This window comes from Lagopus muta, chromosome 4 (assembly GCF_023343835.1).
Source record: "Lagopus muta isolate bLagMut1 chromosome 4, bLagMut1 primary, whole genome shotgun sequence".
In the NCBI taxonomy this organism is placed as follows: domain Eukaryota; kingdom Metazoa; phylum Chordata; class Aves; order Galliformes; family Phasianidae; genus Lagopus; species Lagopus muta.
In genome coordinates, this window is record NC_064436.1 from 56,926,030 (window position 1) to 56,942,748 (window position 16,719).

At 39.6% G+C, this 16,719-nt stretch overlaps 1 protein-coding gene across 2 annotated transcripts in view; it reads right to left on the reverse strand.

Moving 5' to 3' along the window:
- Positions 1 to 12,230, reverse strand: part of CC2D2A (coiled-coil and C2 domain containing 2A) — a 47,981-nt gene extending 35,751 nt beyond the window's left edge. For both annotated transcript variants that reach the window (XM_048941086.1, XM_048941085.1), the window contains exons 1-9: positions 12,182 to 12,230; positions 10,412 to 10,526; positions 9,965 to 10,064; positions 5,791 to 5,879; positions 5,179 to 5,280; positions 3,338 to 3,433; positions 2,480 to 2,650; positions 2,155 to 2,308; positions 738 to 874 (exon numbers count right to left, since the gene is read on the reverse strand). In XM_048941086.1, the coding sequence (XP_048797043.1) occupies positions 738 to 874; positions 2,155 to 2,308; positions 2,480 to 2,650; positions 3,338 to 3,433; positions 5,179 to 5,280; positions 5,791 to 5,879; positions 9,965 to 10,064; positions 10,412 to 10,492 (930 nt within the window). In that variant the 5' untranslated portion in view covers positions 10,493 to 10,526; positions 12,182 to 12,230. The remainder of the gene's footprint in view (positions 1 to 737; positions 875 to 2,154; positions 2,309 to 2,479; positions 2,651 to 3,337; positions 3,434 to 5,178; positions 5,281 to 5,790; positions 5,880 to 9,964; positions 10,065 to 10,411; positions 10,527 to 12,181) is intronic.
- Positions 12,231 to 16,719: the final 4,489 nt, after the last annotated feature.

Below are 16,719 nucleotides of genomic sequence, written 5' to 3' on the forward strand. Positions count from 1 at the left end.
GTCAAAGAACTTCATAAAGGCTTGGTTGAATTGAAGAAGTGACTCAGTGAACCTTCTGGGTGCCTTCCAACTTCAGTTATTCTATGAACTATAAGAAAATATAGGGAGGAACTGCTATGCTCTAGTTTGAATGCATACTAACCTACACACCACTTAGTACAGCATAAAACCTACCAAAGCACCTTCCCAGGCTATCTTATCAGCTACTCTATAAATCTTAAACACAACCAGATAATTTACATAACATCTAATTACACTTACAGTCTGATCAATAAATTTCTACAGGTACATCACCCATGTTACCTTTACTGAACACAGATGATATTCCACACTGCTTTTGTTATGATCACACTACATCACTACAGTGCCCAGTCCTGATTTTGTCTTTATACACACCACTAGCTCCCTTCTTATTAAAACATTAAATTATATTTACTCCTATTTTAGAGGAAAATAAACTGTGGCACATACAAGCAAAGTGATCTGTCCCTCAACAAGCTCTGAGTGAAGCCAAGACGCCATCAGTTTTTTAAGACCCAGTCTGACATCCTATACATTGGGAAACACTAAAATACACTCCAACAAAAATCCCCATTTCTTGAAGTCCAATATAGCCATACATTTTGAAGATGAAAGCCCCAAATTACCATGATTACCATGATGGCCTATAGAGTAGCAAAATCAAATGCTGATAACGAAGAAGTCTGAAGACAGCTAAGAATACAATGATGACTTACTTGCTCCTGTCTCAGAATTCTGTTTTCTAAAATATTTTGATTAGATGGTGATACAAAGGGCCTTTCTTCTGCATAAAGACCTTCATCCTCAAGGTACCTAGGCTGCATGTTTTCAGGCATCTTCTGAGAAGTAGGCACTAACAAGAAATTATACATAAATCACGTGAAAGATCTTAAAATTGCCATTCTAGTTTGCTTATTCTGTAACAGCCTATGCTGTGCATTCTTTAAATAAATGGTATTCCATATTGAGCGTGCTGCCAGCAGTATACTCCTAAGTAAAATTTAAAAAAGTATATAACAGAAACAGGTCATTTTCTTTATCAGGACAGATCCACAGGTTAATTCTATCCTAGAAGTATCACAGATCCTCCAAACAGATCATTAAACATTTGCTGTAAATATTCTTTCAATAAATCAGTGGAGTTTCATTTTAATAGTTTCTTTTCTAACCCTGTTAAACCTTTCCAGCAGTAACAATTGATTACACAAACATTTTGAAGCCACTCTCAGATAAAGTAAAGCTTTAACTACTATTGCTAGTTTGGTTCAGGCTACTCTTGTACAAAACCCAGAACACGCATAAAAACTCATGTTAACTAGTAATAGCAGGCAAGATTCTTTAAACACCATTTGCAGCATAACTTCACTGGTGTGTATGTGTGGGCTTAGTACTCTTTTAAAGAGCAGTTTCTGCCTGCATCCAAGAGAGTAATTATACCAATAGAACAGTAGGTACAGCAATCCCCTACAGCAAAACACAGCAGAACACTCTGGAAGCAGTCAGAACTCAGATGCAAGACATGAAAAAGGAGAGGAACCAAATGTCAAAATTTTGGTACTTCGTCCCAAGCTGTCCTGGTATCATTTTAGTTAGCTATCATTACAAAAGTCATTTCTGTTTCTTTCACTTAAAATATTAAATAGCAAGTAATACCCTTACATCACAGAAATCCTAATGTTACATACACAGAATCACAGAATCATTAAACGACTCTTGGCAAGCTTGTCATATGGAAAGAAATTACTGATGTGTTCAAGTAAATACCACATACTATGCAGCACATGAATCACTTTTAGTACCCTACACTGTAACCTGCTGTATATGCTAAATAACAGCTAAAGCCCAGTGAAAAAGGGGCCAGCGACCTTCCATTTACCACAGAAGGCACTACGTTATACTCCGGAGCAACCAACGTGCCAGCACAGCACATGATGGCGATTTGTGAAGGTTTGCATTTCACTGTTAGCACATTTGGTCAGATCTTTTCAGACACAGACTTACCTGGATGCTCAGTGTCAAACACAGCCCTTAAGTCTCTCCCTGCTGCCAGTCAGATACACAATTTTTCAGTAGATCAAAGAGCGCAATGCTACGCAAAGTCCAGGAGAAAAACTGAATGCACCAGCTTCATACCTGTCTGCATACTGGGAATGAACAGAAATTCTTTCTCTTTTTGCAGTTGTTCAGAGTATCTTTCACACTCAGCAGGCTTCATTACTAGAAAATCTTCATCTGCCTGCCCCATCATGAACAGATCAGCATCTTTAACTAGGCGTGCATCTTCATCCTATATTCAGGTGCAAACATCACCATTAGCTCACCTATTTCTTAAAGTAGAGAATTTTACAAAGTACACTTTCAGAACTTTTAAGGAAACAAAAGCTGCCATTTTGTATCAGATAATTAAAATTAATTCAAGTCTGATTAAAATTATGAACATTTATTCTACAGCTCACACCGTTTCATCCTCCTCTTGTTCTTCCTCATGAGTTTCTACATATTCTTCTGCCTCTTCTTCATTTAATTCACTCCTTTTCCGTGCTCCCGCCCTTATACCCTCTGGTTCAGGATCAAAATTGAAGGTAAAGAAATTATATGCTTCTTCAGCAGAAGGATAATCATTCTGGGCCTGTGAAAAGAAAAAAAAAAGTAATATAAAAATGTTTTTAAAGAAACCTAAGGCAAGCAGAACTATCTTTCCATTAATATTAGCAGTAATGGCAAGTATAAACACTTGTTACTGGATAGCTATTTGCTCTGGAACAGACCCCACACAAGTGCTCTAAATGATTTAAATATTTTTAGATATCAATGAGAAGAACAACGTTTTAAATTCTGGCTACAATGCAGATATCATTATATAATGGTGGATAATAAAAATGCAGATGAATCACTTAAAGATAAATTTATATTTTGCCTGTGCAAGACTGAGGCACCTGTGAGTGTTAGGATGAAAGCTCCCATAGAAGAATGAACATGAGCATTTTTTACTATAAACATTTGTGTTCCTTTAACTAAGAGTTGGTTTCAGTTGATAGGATTTTAAAAGAAGGAACATTTTCCTCCAAGCTCCACAAATTGGGTACAGATGGATATACTTCATTTTATAAAATTAAATAACCCCATGTCATTCTTATGTTTGGTTTCCATCTCATACTCCAATTCTAGGCATACACTGTTGGAGAATTTTTAAATTACACAAACTCCTTTTCATTGCTCAAGACCAAGTTCTGCTTGCTTACTCAAACAGAATCAGAAAGCCTGATGCTTAAATAAAATTAATGTCAGTTATTGAAATGAAAGAATTGGTACTTACCTCTGACTTCTGCTTGAGTTTTTTCACAGAATCAGAAAACTTTATTTTTGACGACAAGAGAGATTCATCCCTCATCTCTTCAAGTTTATCACCAGACTGAACCAAAAAAATACATAAGTTTTAACACAACGGTTCATCAAAAAAGCAAGCAACCAACAAACCACAGCTGAATACTGATTTGATTAGATGTTACCCCCTGAGGGGGAGAAACGAGAAATCTGCCCATCCCAGGGGCTGGAGAAAGGAGAGGCTGACAGAGAGCACAAGCCTGGAAGCTGAGGCAGTGGTGCTAGTTGCCCAACAACACTGCCTACAGGGAGAACCAATGAGCCCAAGGCCAGCTACATCAACTGTCTCTGTTGAAATAAGGAATAATATATTTGCCATCCAAAAAAAAAAAGCACTCTCTATTGCTTGGGTGCCTGAATACAAACTTTTTTTTTCCCCCCTCTCAAACAATTATTGTAGGCTACTCTGAAACCCTGTGGATGACATTCCCCTGCCTTCTCAAGAAAGGAAATAGCACAGTTGTCCTCTCCCTCCTTTCTGAAGCTTCAATCCAGGCATGCCCAACTCACAGCCCGTGTGTGGCCCAGCAGAGCTCTCAACACAGCCTGTCCTTTCCCTGCCCCACGTGCCACCAGGGCAGCGGTTCTGTGCTGCTGAGTGGCCAGGCACAACCATCACTCAGCACCAAGGGAACACTGGTGCACTAGGAACCCCGTGTGGGTTGAAACCAGGGCACAGGGAAGGTTCAGTGCAGTGCTAACTCAGCTGATGGCAAATAATGTGATGGATTTTGTTACACTTGCTAAACACAGTCCTATGAACAGCAAAAAATATGCAGCCATGCTTTCTGTTTTGATAAAGGAATTTGTGAATAGGTTTCAAGACTGCAAAAAAAAAAAAAAAAACAACCCATCACCCATTATTTGGGTTTATTTGCATTTTCAGTCGGCACAAATACATTACTTGTGAATGTTCATATGGAATGCATGGAGTTGCAATCTAAAATTTGATCACGTCTCTTTAGCAGACTTTTACAAGACCTCTCTCATCAGAGAGAAATATCCCTCACTTCACAGTTACACCTCACTCACACCATTGCTTTTTGGCAGCATTTACACTTGTGGACAATTACTGTCAAGGATGAAGCACAAGAAGAGTAAAATTTCAACAAAAATTTCTGATGAACACTTTGAGAGCTCACTAAGAATTGCAGCCACTGCCATCAAACCAGTCTGATGCATTAGTTTCACAAACACATCCCACTAAATTTTCTGCTTTTATTGCTCTCTTTTTATAGGTTCTAATAAAAAACATAAAATAAGTTTTGTTACTTTATACACATTAATGATATTCTACGTTTAATGACAGCTACTCCAAAACTAACAAAGAATATCTGTGCCAGTTTTACAGGTATTAACTTTGTTAGTTGGTTAATACAGAATTACTTTTCTAACAAAGAATATGCTCATACTAAAAATACATACACAGAAAACAGTGACAAGGAAATGCAAATACAGTGCAATTACAAGGCTAACATGTAGTGGTTACAACATTTAGCAACTCCACTATGTAAATTCATGTAAAGCTATAATAGAGCGCCCCTTTCTCTAACAGTAACTAAAATACTTCAAGGTATCTTAAACAACAGAAGTAATGAGCCTGTAAATGACAAGTTTAACAGGATACCTACACTGTAATTGAAGAAAAATGATTATGGTTAAACATGTACATTAAAAGCAGTAATTGGAGAGGTTCCTTTTAACAAAAGCAAACGATATAATTTTAGTCACAATAAAATGGATTAAACTGATCTTCTGTAGTTGAGCCCTTACCCCTTTATCCAATCTGAGTTCTGCTTTCCTTTCTCTGATGTTTTTTAAATGCCTTGGCCGTGGACCCGGGTCTTCTTGAGATAAAGAAGCTTCTGCTTTTGACTAAGCAAATAAAAAAAAAGCTCAGTGGTAATATAAAATGTAATAACACCAAAGCTACAGTAATTCCCAGGAACTTAACATCTCATGCATGCTTGCATTAGGGACTGAATCTTTTATTTATAATAATCAGCTTAAGTGCTTTTTAGACCTAGATGTTAATACTCCTTATTAACCCACAGAGTAAACTTGCAAGCAAATCCACTCATTTCAAAAGAGCGTTAACAACGTTTTTGATGCAAATATACAAGAATCTTGTAACAATTTCATAATTTTAATTATTACAAGAATAACACAACTGAAATATAAACCTCAGAAAAAAAAAAAACCACACCACCACAGCATGAGAAAGTCACTGGAAAAATAACTGCACCAAAGAATCAATCAAATATTAATTCAGCCTTAGAAATAAAAAAGCAGATCCAATCAGCCACATGTAACACTAGGAAAGCAAACTGAAGATGTTGGTACTTCGAAGAAGAAAGCCAACCAAAGAACTTGAAGGTCACACACCCTGGCTGCTTTTAGTTTCTCTCTCATACGCTCCCTGATGGAAAGTTCTGAAAATCCCATTCTTGATGTAGAAGGCACAGGGGGCAAACCTGAAAGAGAAAACACACAGTGAAACGATCAAATGGATTGTTTTGTAAAAGACATTTTAAATTATGTAAAATAAGCTTATTTATAGCCCACAGACTCCCATGTTCCAACAAAAAGCACGAGGAAGTAGAATTGTGTTTGTTTTTGCAATTCAGACCTTACAGACCATTAATTTAAATGCCTTAGTTGCAACAAATCTAGCTTTTACAATGTGCTCTTACAGAATTCCTATTTTTTGTAGCCTTTAAATTAGCGTTCCCAGAAAGTCCAGACTTTTCTTTCCAAAATATAAAGTGAATAAGAACTCATCTCCAATCAAACTTATCAAGACCTCACTTTCATTTGAGGGTAGATGGGATTCCCTCCCCTTATCTTCTACATCAGATAGATAATGATCTCCTCTGGCAGATTCAAGTCACTCCTGTAGAGCGACCTCATACCTACTGTATACCTCAATTTCTAAATAGAAAGGATAAATAATTATCCTGGTGTTTATAAAAAAGCTATGGTCTTGGGGACAGAAACACAAAGGAGTGGACGCCTACAACCCACCCTCTCATATGAAATGATTAAAGTGAACACTATAAATGAGATTGCATGCGCAACCAAATGGCTGAAGTTCTGCCAGCTTTCTGTATTGAGCAGAACTATGTTTGTGCTCTACACGTTACTTGGAGGCAGCACCCATTTCCCTTCCATTGGGCTGCACCGCCACATTAAGAGGCTCATGTTTATCCTCTTCACAAAACCCTCCAGGATATTTTAGCTGAAAATCGCTTAGAAACCTAACAGCTTGAAAAGTGATCAGTTCAAGGCTTCTCTTATTGAAAGAATTCATTAATTTCTTCATTAATGAAACAGATTCTAGTGGCATCATTTTCTCCTCATCTGCCAGTTTGAACCAGCTTGTTTGCAAATATTTAGAAGACAGTAAGAAACAACAGCAGGCCTATATGAGCCAAGATGAAGTTGTCAAGCCAACTGTTCTTCAGCAGGCATTTTATCCAGCCCTGGGATGGTTTAGGAAAAAAAAAAAACAGGTTCTGAGTATGCACTGTAGAAAATGTCTGCCATTGGGAAATACTTCGTCAGAAAGAGGTGGATACAGAGGGGGACCTGGAAGTCACTAGAAAACTACATCTAAAAAGATGAGCAAGTAACAGTTGTTAAATTCAAAGTCCATACTGTTTAGGTATTCTCAGGATCTGCTGAAATGAAGATTCTGTGTACAAGATGTGCAGGCAAAGAGTATCAGAAGTCTCATTTACCGATGGACTTCACTCTTAGTTTCTGGAAAAAAGGAAAAAAAATCCTCTTTCACAGAACTCTGTTCTGCTTTCTGTTTGTTTTACTACCTGGAGGCATTCAAGGCCAGGCTGGATGTGGCTCTGGGCAGCCTGGTCTAGTGGTTGCACACAGCAGGAGGATTGAAACTAGATGACCACTGTGGTCCTTTCCAACACAGGCCGTTCTATGATTCTATGAAATTGAAGCCTACAGAAAGTTCCTGCACACAGAAAGGCCGTGTGTCATCCAGAGAGGGAAATGACAGACTTAATTACAATATAAAAAGCCTCTAAAATCAGCTGTGGAATATCCATCATTGCAAGTCTCCGTGGTATTTTTTGTGTTTAAAGCGATCCTAATCCAGTGTGTAAAAACATACTGTGCTTCATTGGAGCAACTGTTTCATTTCAATTTCATCCCAATTAATGAAAAATGCCAAACAACAGATAAGAATCTGCTTTCAATTTTCTGAAATACGTGACAATTCCCTGTAAATGCTTTCAGACAAGCCAGGTTAAAGTGAACAACGTAAACATTCAAAAACAGCACAGAAATACTCAGCCATCATGTACAGCATCTGCAGAGCTGATGTTCCACATGTAGAAAATTTTCTTCATGAATGAATCAATACCTTGTGATAACAGGGGAATGATGCTTTTTGTATGAAACAAAAAACATTTTAAGCCTTTAATAGTTGTGGCAAAATTAAATCAATGCATCAATTACTGTGAGACTGCAATTCCTTGGAAGAAAGATCACACAAACATTTACTTTATTTCTCTGTGTATGGAATGTTATCCTGCTTGTGTGAACAGGCTCTACAGCCAATTTGTTGTTAGCTTTAAGATATACTTATGAAGCAGGAGAAAACAGACATCTCCAAGAGCATTATGTTGCAAGATCACTTTTTCAGGACTGCATCAAAGCAGTTCACACTGTGTTTTACACTGGAAGCACCATTATCCTACAATGGATCTGTATTTCACTCCATACAGATATGACCTAGATACAAAGACAAAATTTGGAATTGTGATTTCTGACTGCTGGACTGATATATTGCCACATTTTTCAATTTAAGAAAGGTACACAGGCATCTAAAATGGCACAACATGACTGTATGGGAACTGCTGAATCACGGCCTGAACCTCTGATTGATCACCTGAGGCGAGCACTGGGTCAGCCCTGGGAGCACAGGTGAAGGCAATTCTCCTGTGCTGCCAGAAGGGGTGGAGCCTGGCTGCACCTCTCCTACACCCATTTAAGAGCTGACTACCTGTGGAGAAGGATCTCTTCTGGAGATCCGCTCTGCTGGAGTTTCATAAGTGAGCTCAGGATATAAGTAAGAGTCCTATTTTTTCTGCTTTGGTGTAATAACTGCGTAGCCAAGCTCTCTGGTACATCTCATAACTGTAACATCTGTACATTCATTAATTGTACGGTGACACTAAATGAAAAAAGTAAAGCTCTATCATTGGCTGCATTAGAAAAATCAAGAGTAAAGACTGACTGAACTGCTGAAGACCAACAGGAACAAACATCTGCTGTGACTATGAAAAGAAGAAACAGATATGTTATATATTTTAAGGAAACTCTGCCATACTGGGACCAGAATGAGAAAGTGAACATATAACACAAGCATGGAAGAAGGCAAACCCTTGAGGGACATCACAAACTCAAAGTTCTGCAGCTGTTTACCATCACCCACTTGCATTAAAATACAGTTCCTTTTTCATAGAAAGGTCTGTGTGTATTTTAACACCACAGAGGCACTACAAACAAGGAAGCAATACAAAAAGTGGAGAGCTATTCTTTTTTCAAGATGAGTGTCTTTGGAAAACAAACAAAACAGACTGATGAACTGTACTGCTGTTAAGTGAACCACTTTAATTCAGATCACCATCACTCCATCACAACAAAGCTAAGAGAATTCCAGAAAAGAGGGATTTCAGAAGAAATAACAGTGAAATTTTGAGTAAAATCTGAGGAAACAAAACACTTTTCAGAAGGGAACTAATGGCCAATTCTCCTTTCAGTGCACTGCTGTGCTGTTTATTGTTGGAAAAAGGTGTTTCTGTAAAATAAAACCACCATCACTAGAGGGTGTCTCTTGATTTCCTCACAGGATCGATCCTAACAGCTGTTGGCCTGCAGCACGTCCCTTCCTGGAACAAGCAGGCATAAAGATCTTCAAAGAGAAGCAAACGTTCCTACACCGCAGGTGCCCACAACGAATATCATACTGGTAAAATAAGCTCATGGACAACATGTTTCACTTTGGCACTGATGATGAAAACCTGAAATGGGCTTGGGGTTTATTGACTCTTTAATTGGCTCTTTTATAGAGCTTATTTACGTGAGCCCGTAAAGCTCCGCAGTTGGATTCACAACGCTAACGTTCCCCGAGGTATTTATTCAGCAGGAATATCACAGAGATTCCGCTACAGATGTCCGCTGTTACTGGGAGGTCCCAAAAGGCTCCGTCCATTCGGCAGCGGGACGTTCGCTTCCCACGGCCTCGCCCGCGTCCCTCCCGCACGCCCTTTATCCCGGCAGAACGGAGGCGAGCAGCCCGTCAGCGACCGCGGGCATCACCGGGCTTCAGCCACAAAACACGAGCTTTACACTCAAACACGCAAATCCTTTCCGCCCAAGGCAAAAAACTCTTAAAAGAGCGTATTTGAAAACTGTAGAATCGTTCAAGTCGGGAAAGCCCGCGCACACGTACCCCCACGCTGCAACGCCAGCAGCGCAGCCCCGCCCGCCCCTCCCCGCCCCGCCCGCGGCCGGCGGAGTCACTCACTGCGCAGCGCCGGAGGGGCAGCGGCCGCCGGCTCTGCTGCCATGTCGGCGGCGTTCTCTCGCTTTGCCCGCGGCTCGGGGGACCCGGCAGGTCCCGGCAGCTGGAGCGGGACAGAAATGAAGGGGAGAACGCATGAGTGAGGGGCAGTAGGGGAACGGGACGAGGCGCGGCCGCCGGCGGTGCGACCCCCGACCCCAAAGGGGAGGGGAAAAAGCGCGAGCGCGCATGCGCGGGACGCGCTCAACGCCGTGTACGCATGCGCGGCGGGCGCAGTACTCCCCTCTCGACCGCTGAGGAGCTGTGTGGCCGCCGTGCGCACTGCGTCCCGTCATAGGCGTCATCGCTAGTCTACGAGAACCATGCTAAGGAGCTTCCCTGTGCCTTTAGTAGGCCAAACAGTGGAACTCAGTGAAGTTAGAAAACACAGCCATGCATTTGTCTACTTACATCCCTAAGGCATCTTCCTTCGTTGCTTATCTCCTTGCACCAGTTGCCTGTGTCCATGGAGGGATTTGTTCCTCCTGCCATACTGATGGAGTTCTCAGTTCAAGCCCGGTTGCTCCTAAAGTAGTTTTCAAGATCAGAAAGCAGGACAACTGTTTTTTAACTTACTTGAGACTAAATATGTTCAACTAGCGACCGAAAGATAAAGTAACCAACTTTACATACTTCTAACTAATTCTATTTTATATTGATGCAATTCACAGCATTATGGTAGCTAATGGTGACATGTTTGCACAGGATTAAAGGGTAACTGCAAACCTGCATTAGCTCCAGTAGTACTGATTGTATGGATCTGTAGATTACAAGAGCCTAATGGACACTACTGCGTTATTAATTATTTTCTTGCATATACAAATGAGTGCCTGTCACTCAGTGAAATATCATACAAGCATTTGGGCTGGAAGGGACCTTGAAAGTCTGTCTAGTCCAAGTATCCTGCACTGAACAGGGACACCTACGGCTGGATCAGATGCTTAGAACCCCATCCAGCCTGACCTTGAGTGTCTCCAGGACATCTCTAGATGAGCTGTTATAGTGCCTTGCTACCCACACTGTAAGAAAACATTTCTTTACATCCACTCTACATCTCCATCTTTCAGTTTGAAACCATTTCCCCTTGTACTACCACAGCATGCCTTCACTGAGTGCTACTATTGCTTCACCTCAGCTGTTTGGTTTTTTTTTCCCCCCCCACAGAAAGCTTGCACCAACAATATAGTTCTACCACCCAACAGCATAATTTAGTCTGTATTTTAAAAATCCTGCGAAATAACTCACAGGAGTAAAATAGGAAGTTTTTCCACACCCCACTGCACCTCCTTTAGCAAGAGTGCCTGCACAAATTATCCTATTTCGCCATCCATTCTTTGTACTGGATATGTAAGCTCATGCATACTTTCCTCAGAGACTGCATCCAACCCAAGCAGTACTCTCTAACTGTTAGGAAATGCCTAGTGTAAAGGCAGAACAGGCAGAGGAGAAATGACTTTGTTATCTTCCACCTAAGCATATTCCCTGCTTTCCCCAAAGGATTTCCAGGTTGCTAAACAGCACCGTTAGGTTGCACAGGGAAGTGAACTTGCCCTAAGATAGTGGTTTTGTTAGGCAAACAGGACACTCCCTAAGTACCTTTGCATTCACCTTAGCACCATTTATAACAGCACCTTGCACAAGTGCTAAGCATGATGTGCCTGCAAACTGCAGAGTTTCCTGGCTGCATGCAAATTTAATCAGATAACAGCTTTGTGACACAAAAATTATAACACTGCAAGAAGCTGCAGCGTTTTTGTTGCTCAGCTCATAAACTTCTTTTTCATATCAAACTTTTATGTATCACATTTAAACAGTCTGCTGAAGGCACATGAAAATGGAGAATGCTGGCAACAAACCAGAAGGGCCTTATGGCCACTTTCTTTAACAATTCTTTATCATTTCTTGAAATTAAGTACTAGAGCAGCACTAAAAAAAAGAAGTAGTGAACAACTGAAAGCAAGGACACTAAAGCTCTCCATTAGCTATTTCTGCAGAGGCTGTTTCCAAAGCAGTAAAACTCCAAAACAAACAGAAGTTTCTCTAACTCCTCTTCACAAAATGAGTTACATCAGAAACACATGGAACACCACTCTGAGGGTTTTGGATTCCTAAACTGTCTCACCCATGAAAACGCGCAGAACACTGTGATATGATATCTGAAGGAAAATAATTGTTTCCTACCTGGGTTTTCTGATACAGCAGCTGTGGGACTGCCAGCAGCCAAGCACAGCAGCCTCCCCTAGCAACAGGCTGCTCTGCTTTTTAAAGAGAAAGGCTCAGATTCTGCCCCTTCTGCCACTAAAGCCATTCTGGAAGACTTCTTTTGTTTTGTAGACAATTTTTTTTTACAGTAAGAGGGAAAGAGAAAGCTATAAGTAAAATACAGGGAAGATGAAGAAGTGATTGCAGCTCCTGCTGACAGCACCTTATCCTAATCATTGCATTGGAGTAGAGGAAATTTGTCAGTGATACCAGATAGTTTGTAGAAATGTGAATTATCTTACATATGGTTCCTAATTTTTATAGGTACAAAGCAATTTATAGTATTCCTAAAAAATCTGGAAAGATCTTTTCTGCTGAGCCAGGTTGTTAAGAAGTAATCTCTTACAATAACATTTGCATCAGTATCTTTATAACAGCCAGAATAAACAACACTGTGGGTACTAAATGGAGTTGTTGCTAAACCTGTTTATAATTGCCCCTGTACAATCAGCCCCTGTAACTTCTGAAGGTCTGTTCCTGCAAAGCTTTAATAGCTGGAATCACATGAAAAGAGATGGCTGAATTGTCTCCTATTTCTGAAAGTGGTTATAAAAAGTCATGGGAAGAAGTAAACAGTCACAGAAGATGAAAGATCTGTAGTATAGACATTTAGTTAAATTAAGTGGAACTATCACAGCTAGAAGGAGCTGGCATGAGAATATTTTTCAAGAATGGAAATGTCAGGTTTTTGAAGGTGATGCGTCCAGTCCACAATTTCTGATATCTGCAAAGTCTGCAAATCTGAGCAGCATTATGTAAGGAACATTAAAGTAGTACCCTAAAGGAATAGTGGGAACCTTTGCTTACCAGGATGAAAAGCTACTTAAAAACATATGTCAGGACGGACATGACTCCACTCCCAGAAATAAGACAGAATTTAAGCCATATATCATTCCTGGAGGGGAGAAAAACACATTTATTTCAGTCAGCATCATAAAAACAGGGAAGCCCAGTGTCTTTGATTGCACCGTGCAGCAGATGCAGTGCTCCAAATGTGATGATGTGACAAGCTTTGCTTTGTTAGGTGCAGCACTGTCACTGATGTTTTGCCAAGCATGGCACTTGGAGCAGACAGAACCTGTGGGAGCTTGCAGAGGGAAATGATTATAAAAAGTAAAATGTTGATCTTTAGTGAAAGAGAGCCTTCAGGTTTTATGGCTGGGGCCATGGCTGTGGGCCTTGTTTTTGTTACTACCATCTCACCACAGCACCCTACATCTGCTGCTCAGGGAGAGGCTGTGCTGGCTGCCCCGAATGAGGCAGGCCACAGGGTGATCTCACCAAATAAGATGTTGTTGTATTATTAGAATAGAAGTTTTGGCTACTGTAGGCAGCTCTGCAGTGATCTCAACCTCAGAGAGGTTACAAAGAAGGGAGAACAAACTCTGCTCAGCGTGATTATTTTAAACTGATTGCACCTCACTCCAGTATGACTGGATTCACAAATAAAATTCCTTGAAATTTGTCACGCATGGAGGAAAAATCAGTGTTCACTTCTCAGACCATCTGCCAGAAGATGCAGGTGGTGTGAAAAGGAGGAAAGCCTGCTGCTTTGGCAGCAGCAGCAGTGGTAGACAAGTTTTCAGATGATTAAAGAGGTTGTTTTTCAACTCAAAGTTTAAATCCCTTCCACTATCTTCCCAACCTAAGATTAATGCTCGTTTGAAAGTAAAGAACGAAAAGAGAATGCTGGTAAATTGTATTTTTTTTTAATATAATTCACTCATTTCTAGAAATCTCATCTGCATCTTGCTAAGAGTTCACTTTTGGAGCCTCTTGAGAAATACAATTATTTTTTTTTTCAGTAAATCAGTCTTTCTTGTCCGTTTGTTAATGTGACAAATGCAAGGCTATCCTTTCACAGAAACAACTTTATGAACACAGTGTTATGCTTTATATTGTATTAAGGATTCTGATGGGCGCTTTAAGTTTGAAAAGCAACGATTTTATTATTTATTTGTAATTTATTTGTAATTTGTAATTGATAATCCTTAGAAATTCTTAAGTATGTTGACTTTGGGCACATAAATGAACTATCTAGCCCACCTTCACATACGGTAAAACCTTCGGGAGGACAGCCAAGTTACTGCACTCGAAGCTGTCCAAGGAGGAACTGGAGCATTACTTCATGAAAGGTCTGCCAAGAGGTCACTTGCATCATTATAAAGGTACTGCTGTGTTCTTCTCATCAATCTGTATCTTCTGAGAGACATGTAAATTGCAGTATTAAATTACACCAGTTCTTCCACTTATATTGTTGTCTAAGAGCAGCAATCATACTTCTGCCATCTGAAAGTTGAATGCTAACCTCAGTTCATCACTTAGATATAGGTAATATGAAGAGTCAGGCATCTTCTCCAGCCCCTTCCTTTCTTAAAGCAGGTATTGAATATGTTGTTGTCCAAACTGAGATTTATCCCACCTATTTCTCTGCACTGGTGACAGGAAAAGTAGCAACTAGTTTAGCCTAGGCAATGATGTTTTAGAGATTAATGTCAGAGAAGATAATTTCACACTAATGGTTTGGGCTGCAAGAACAATCTCCACATAGGAAAAAAACTTCCTTACTGCTCTTCCAGCAGGTAGTTGTTCAATCATATAAAAAAAATTGCACTCAGAATTGAGGGATATAAGCTCAATGCCAAATAATCCGAAACAGTTTATATGTTTGATATTAAAATATAGTTGCATAACATGTTTAATTATTTTTTCTTTTGCCTTAGGAGGTAACTTTCATGAATTGATCGGATGTTTGCAATCAACATAAAACAAAGCATCACTGAGAACACTGAGATTTTCATCCAAGTGCTTGGAACTTTGTGCACATCAGCATGGGGACGAATATGCCTCTGAAATTCAGAAATACTGACATAACCTTGATTTGGAGTGTTGAGTTTAGGAATGATGTGGAAAAGAATATAACCTCTGAATGCTCTGCAAGCTGAAGTATAAATGCTTTGTTCTGAAATGAATAAATCGATTGTTAAAAGCAATGCATTACTCACTGAGAAAGATATACCTATTGAATGAAACAGCACCAGTGCAGCTGAGCAGGTGAAATATCATCAGCCGCTGTGATGCATTGCTTTCTCAACTCTATTTATCTTCTGTTTGCTCTCCTGTATTATTTCTTGGATAGGATTCACCACCTACTGAAATACATATATTAAATAAGCCATGCTTCCGCATAAAACTAAAGTTCCTACTGACTAAATTGCCTGCTATATCATTACAGTTATCCTGAGTACGAAGTACATGCCAATGGATAAATTAGACTGATGACTGAAGAGTGAATATTTTGGTAAATGTGAAACTGCATTCGGTAAATAATAACCTAGCAGGTGACTCATGGAAGGTAAATAAAAATGAAGTATTACATGAACTGCACCACTGCACCAGCTATAGAAACATACTCAGTAGGGAACACATTAAGGTGCTTTTTAGATTTTTGTATCTTTGCCATCGCCAAAACGCATAAATGCTGTTAGGCAGATTTATGAAGCTTTGAAGAATGCAGGTAATACTTTCAATCCTGATATGCATTAGTAGCTTTTTTCTCCATATTTTGTGAGCACAGAAAAAAATTCTTCAGGACGGGTTGTATTTACTGCATCTGAAAAAATTATGGCAGTATAACTCATGTGGATATGAAAAGCAGTAGTGAGGAAAGTGAAGGTACTTATTCAAAGTAAGGGATGTAAGTTTAAAGATGAAGTTTTCAGTATGATTATAATGTTTAATTAGCTATCTAGGTTAAAAATGTTTATCAACATGTGGCTGACATCTTTGTCACTCTACCACGTATAAAGAAAGCTTGAGAGATTAAAAGACTGTGGGGGCTATTTTGTTTCAAACAACTCTATTTTTGCTTATGTGTATCTCCATACGTATATCCCAGGTAAATATATGTGGGGCTTTTTTTAATCTCAGGAATCTCAGGAACACTGAGATTGAAAGCTTCTGGGTGGTATCAGGTTTGTATGAGTTCCTGCGTCCTCCTTCAGAAAGCCTAAGAGATTGTGCTACAGCAAATAATGCTTGCTTCTGGGAGTTTCTCCTGGTGATGCTATTTTTTCTCTGCTGATTGTAGACAAAGCGTAGATAACAAGTGTAGTACAGATGCCTAACTTCATGTGCCACTATGGCACATACATTGTGTAGAAACCTAATTAACGTCAGATTTAATCCTAAAGGGATTCTTTGTTATTCCTGATCATCTTGAAACCAACCCAACCTATCCCCTCACCTGATAGCATAAACAGTGGGGAGACTTCAGCCCAAGGTATTTTCACTATAAATTCAAATGCAGACATAGGGAATATGTCTCAGGAAATGTCATGTCATCAAAGCTGATCTATTTTCGAGTAAAATAGCAGTAACAACTATGATTTACTTTAGGAAAATGTTTTGAGATTCTGAATAAGGGCAGGGACATGCGGTACTTGTGTACATATGTT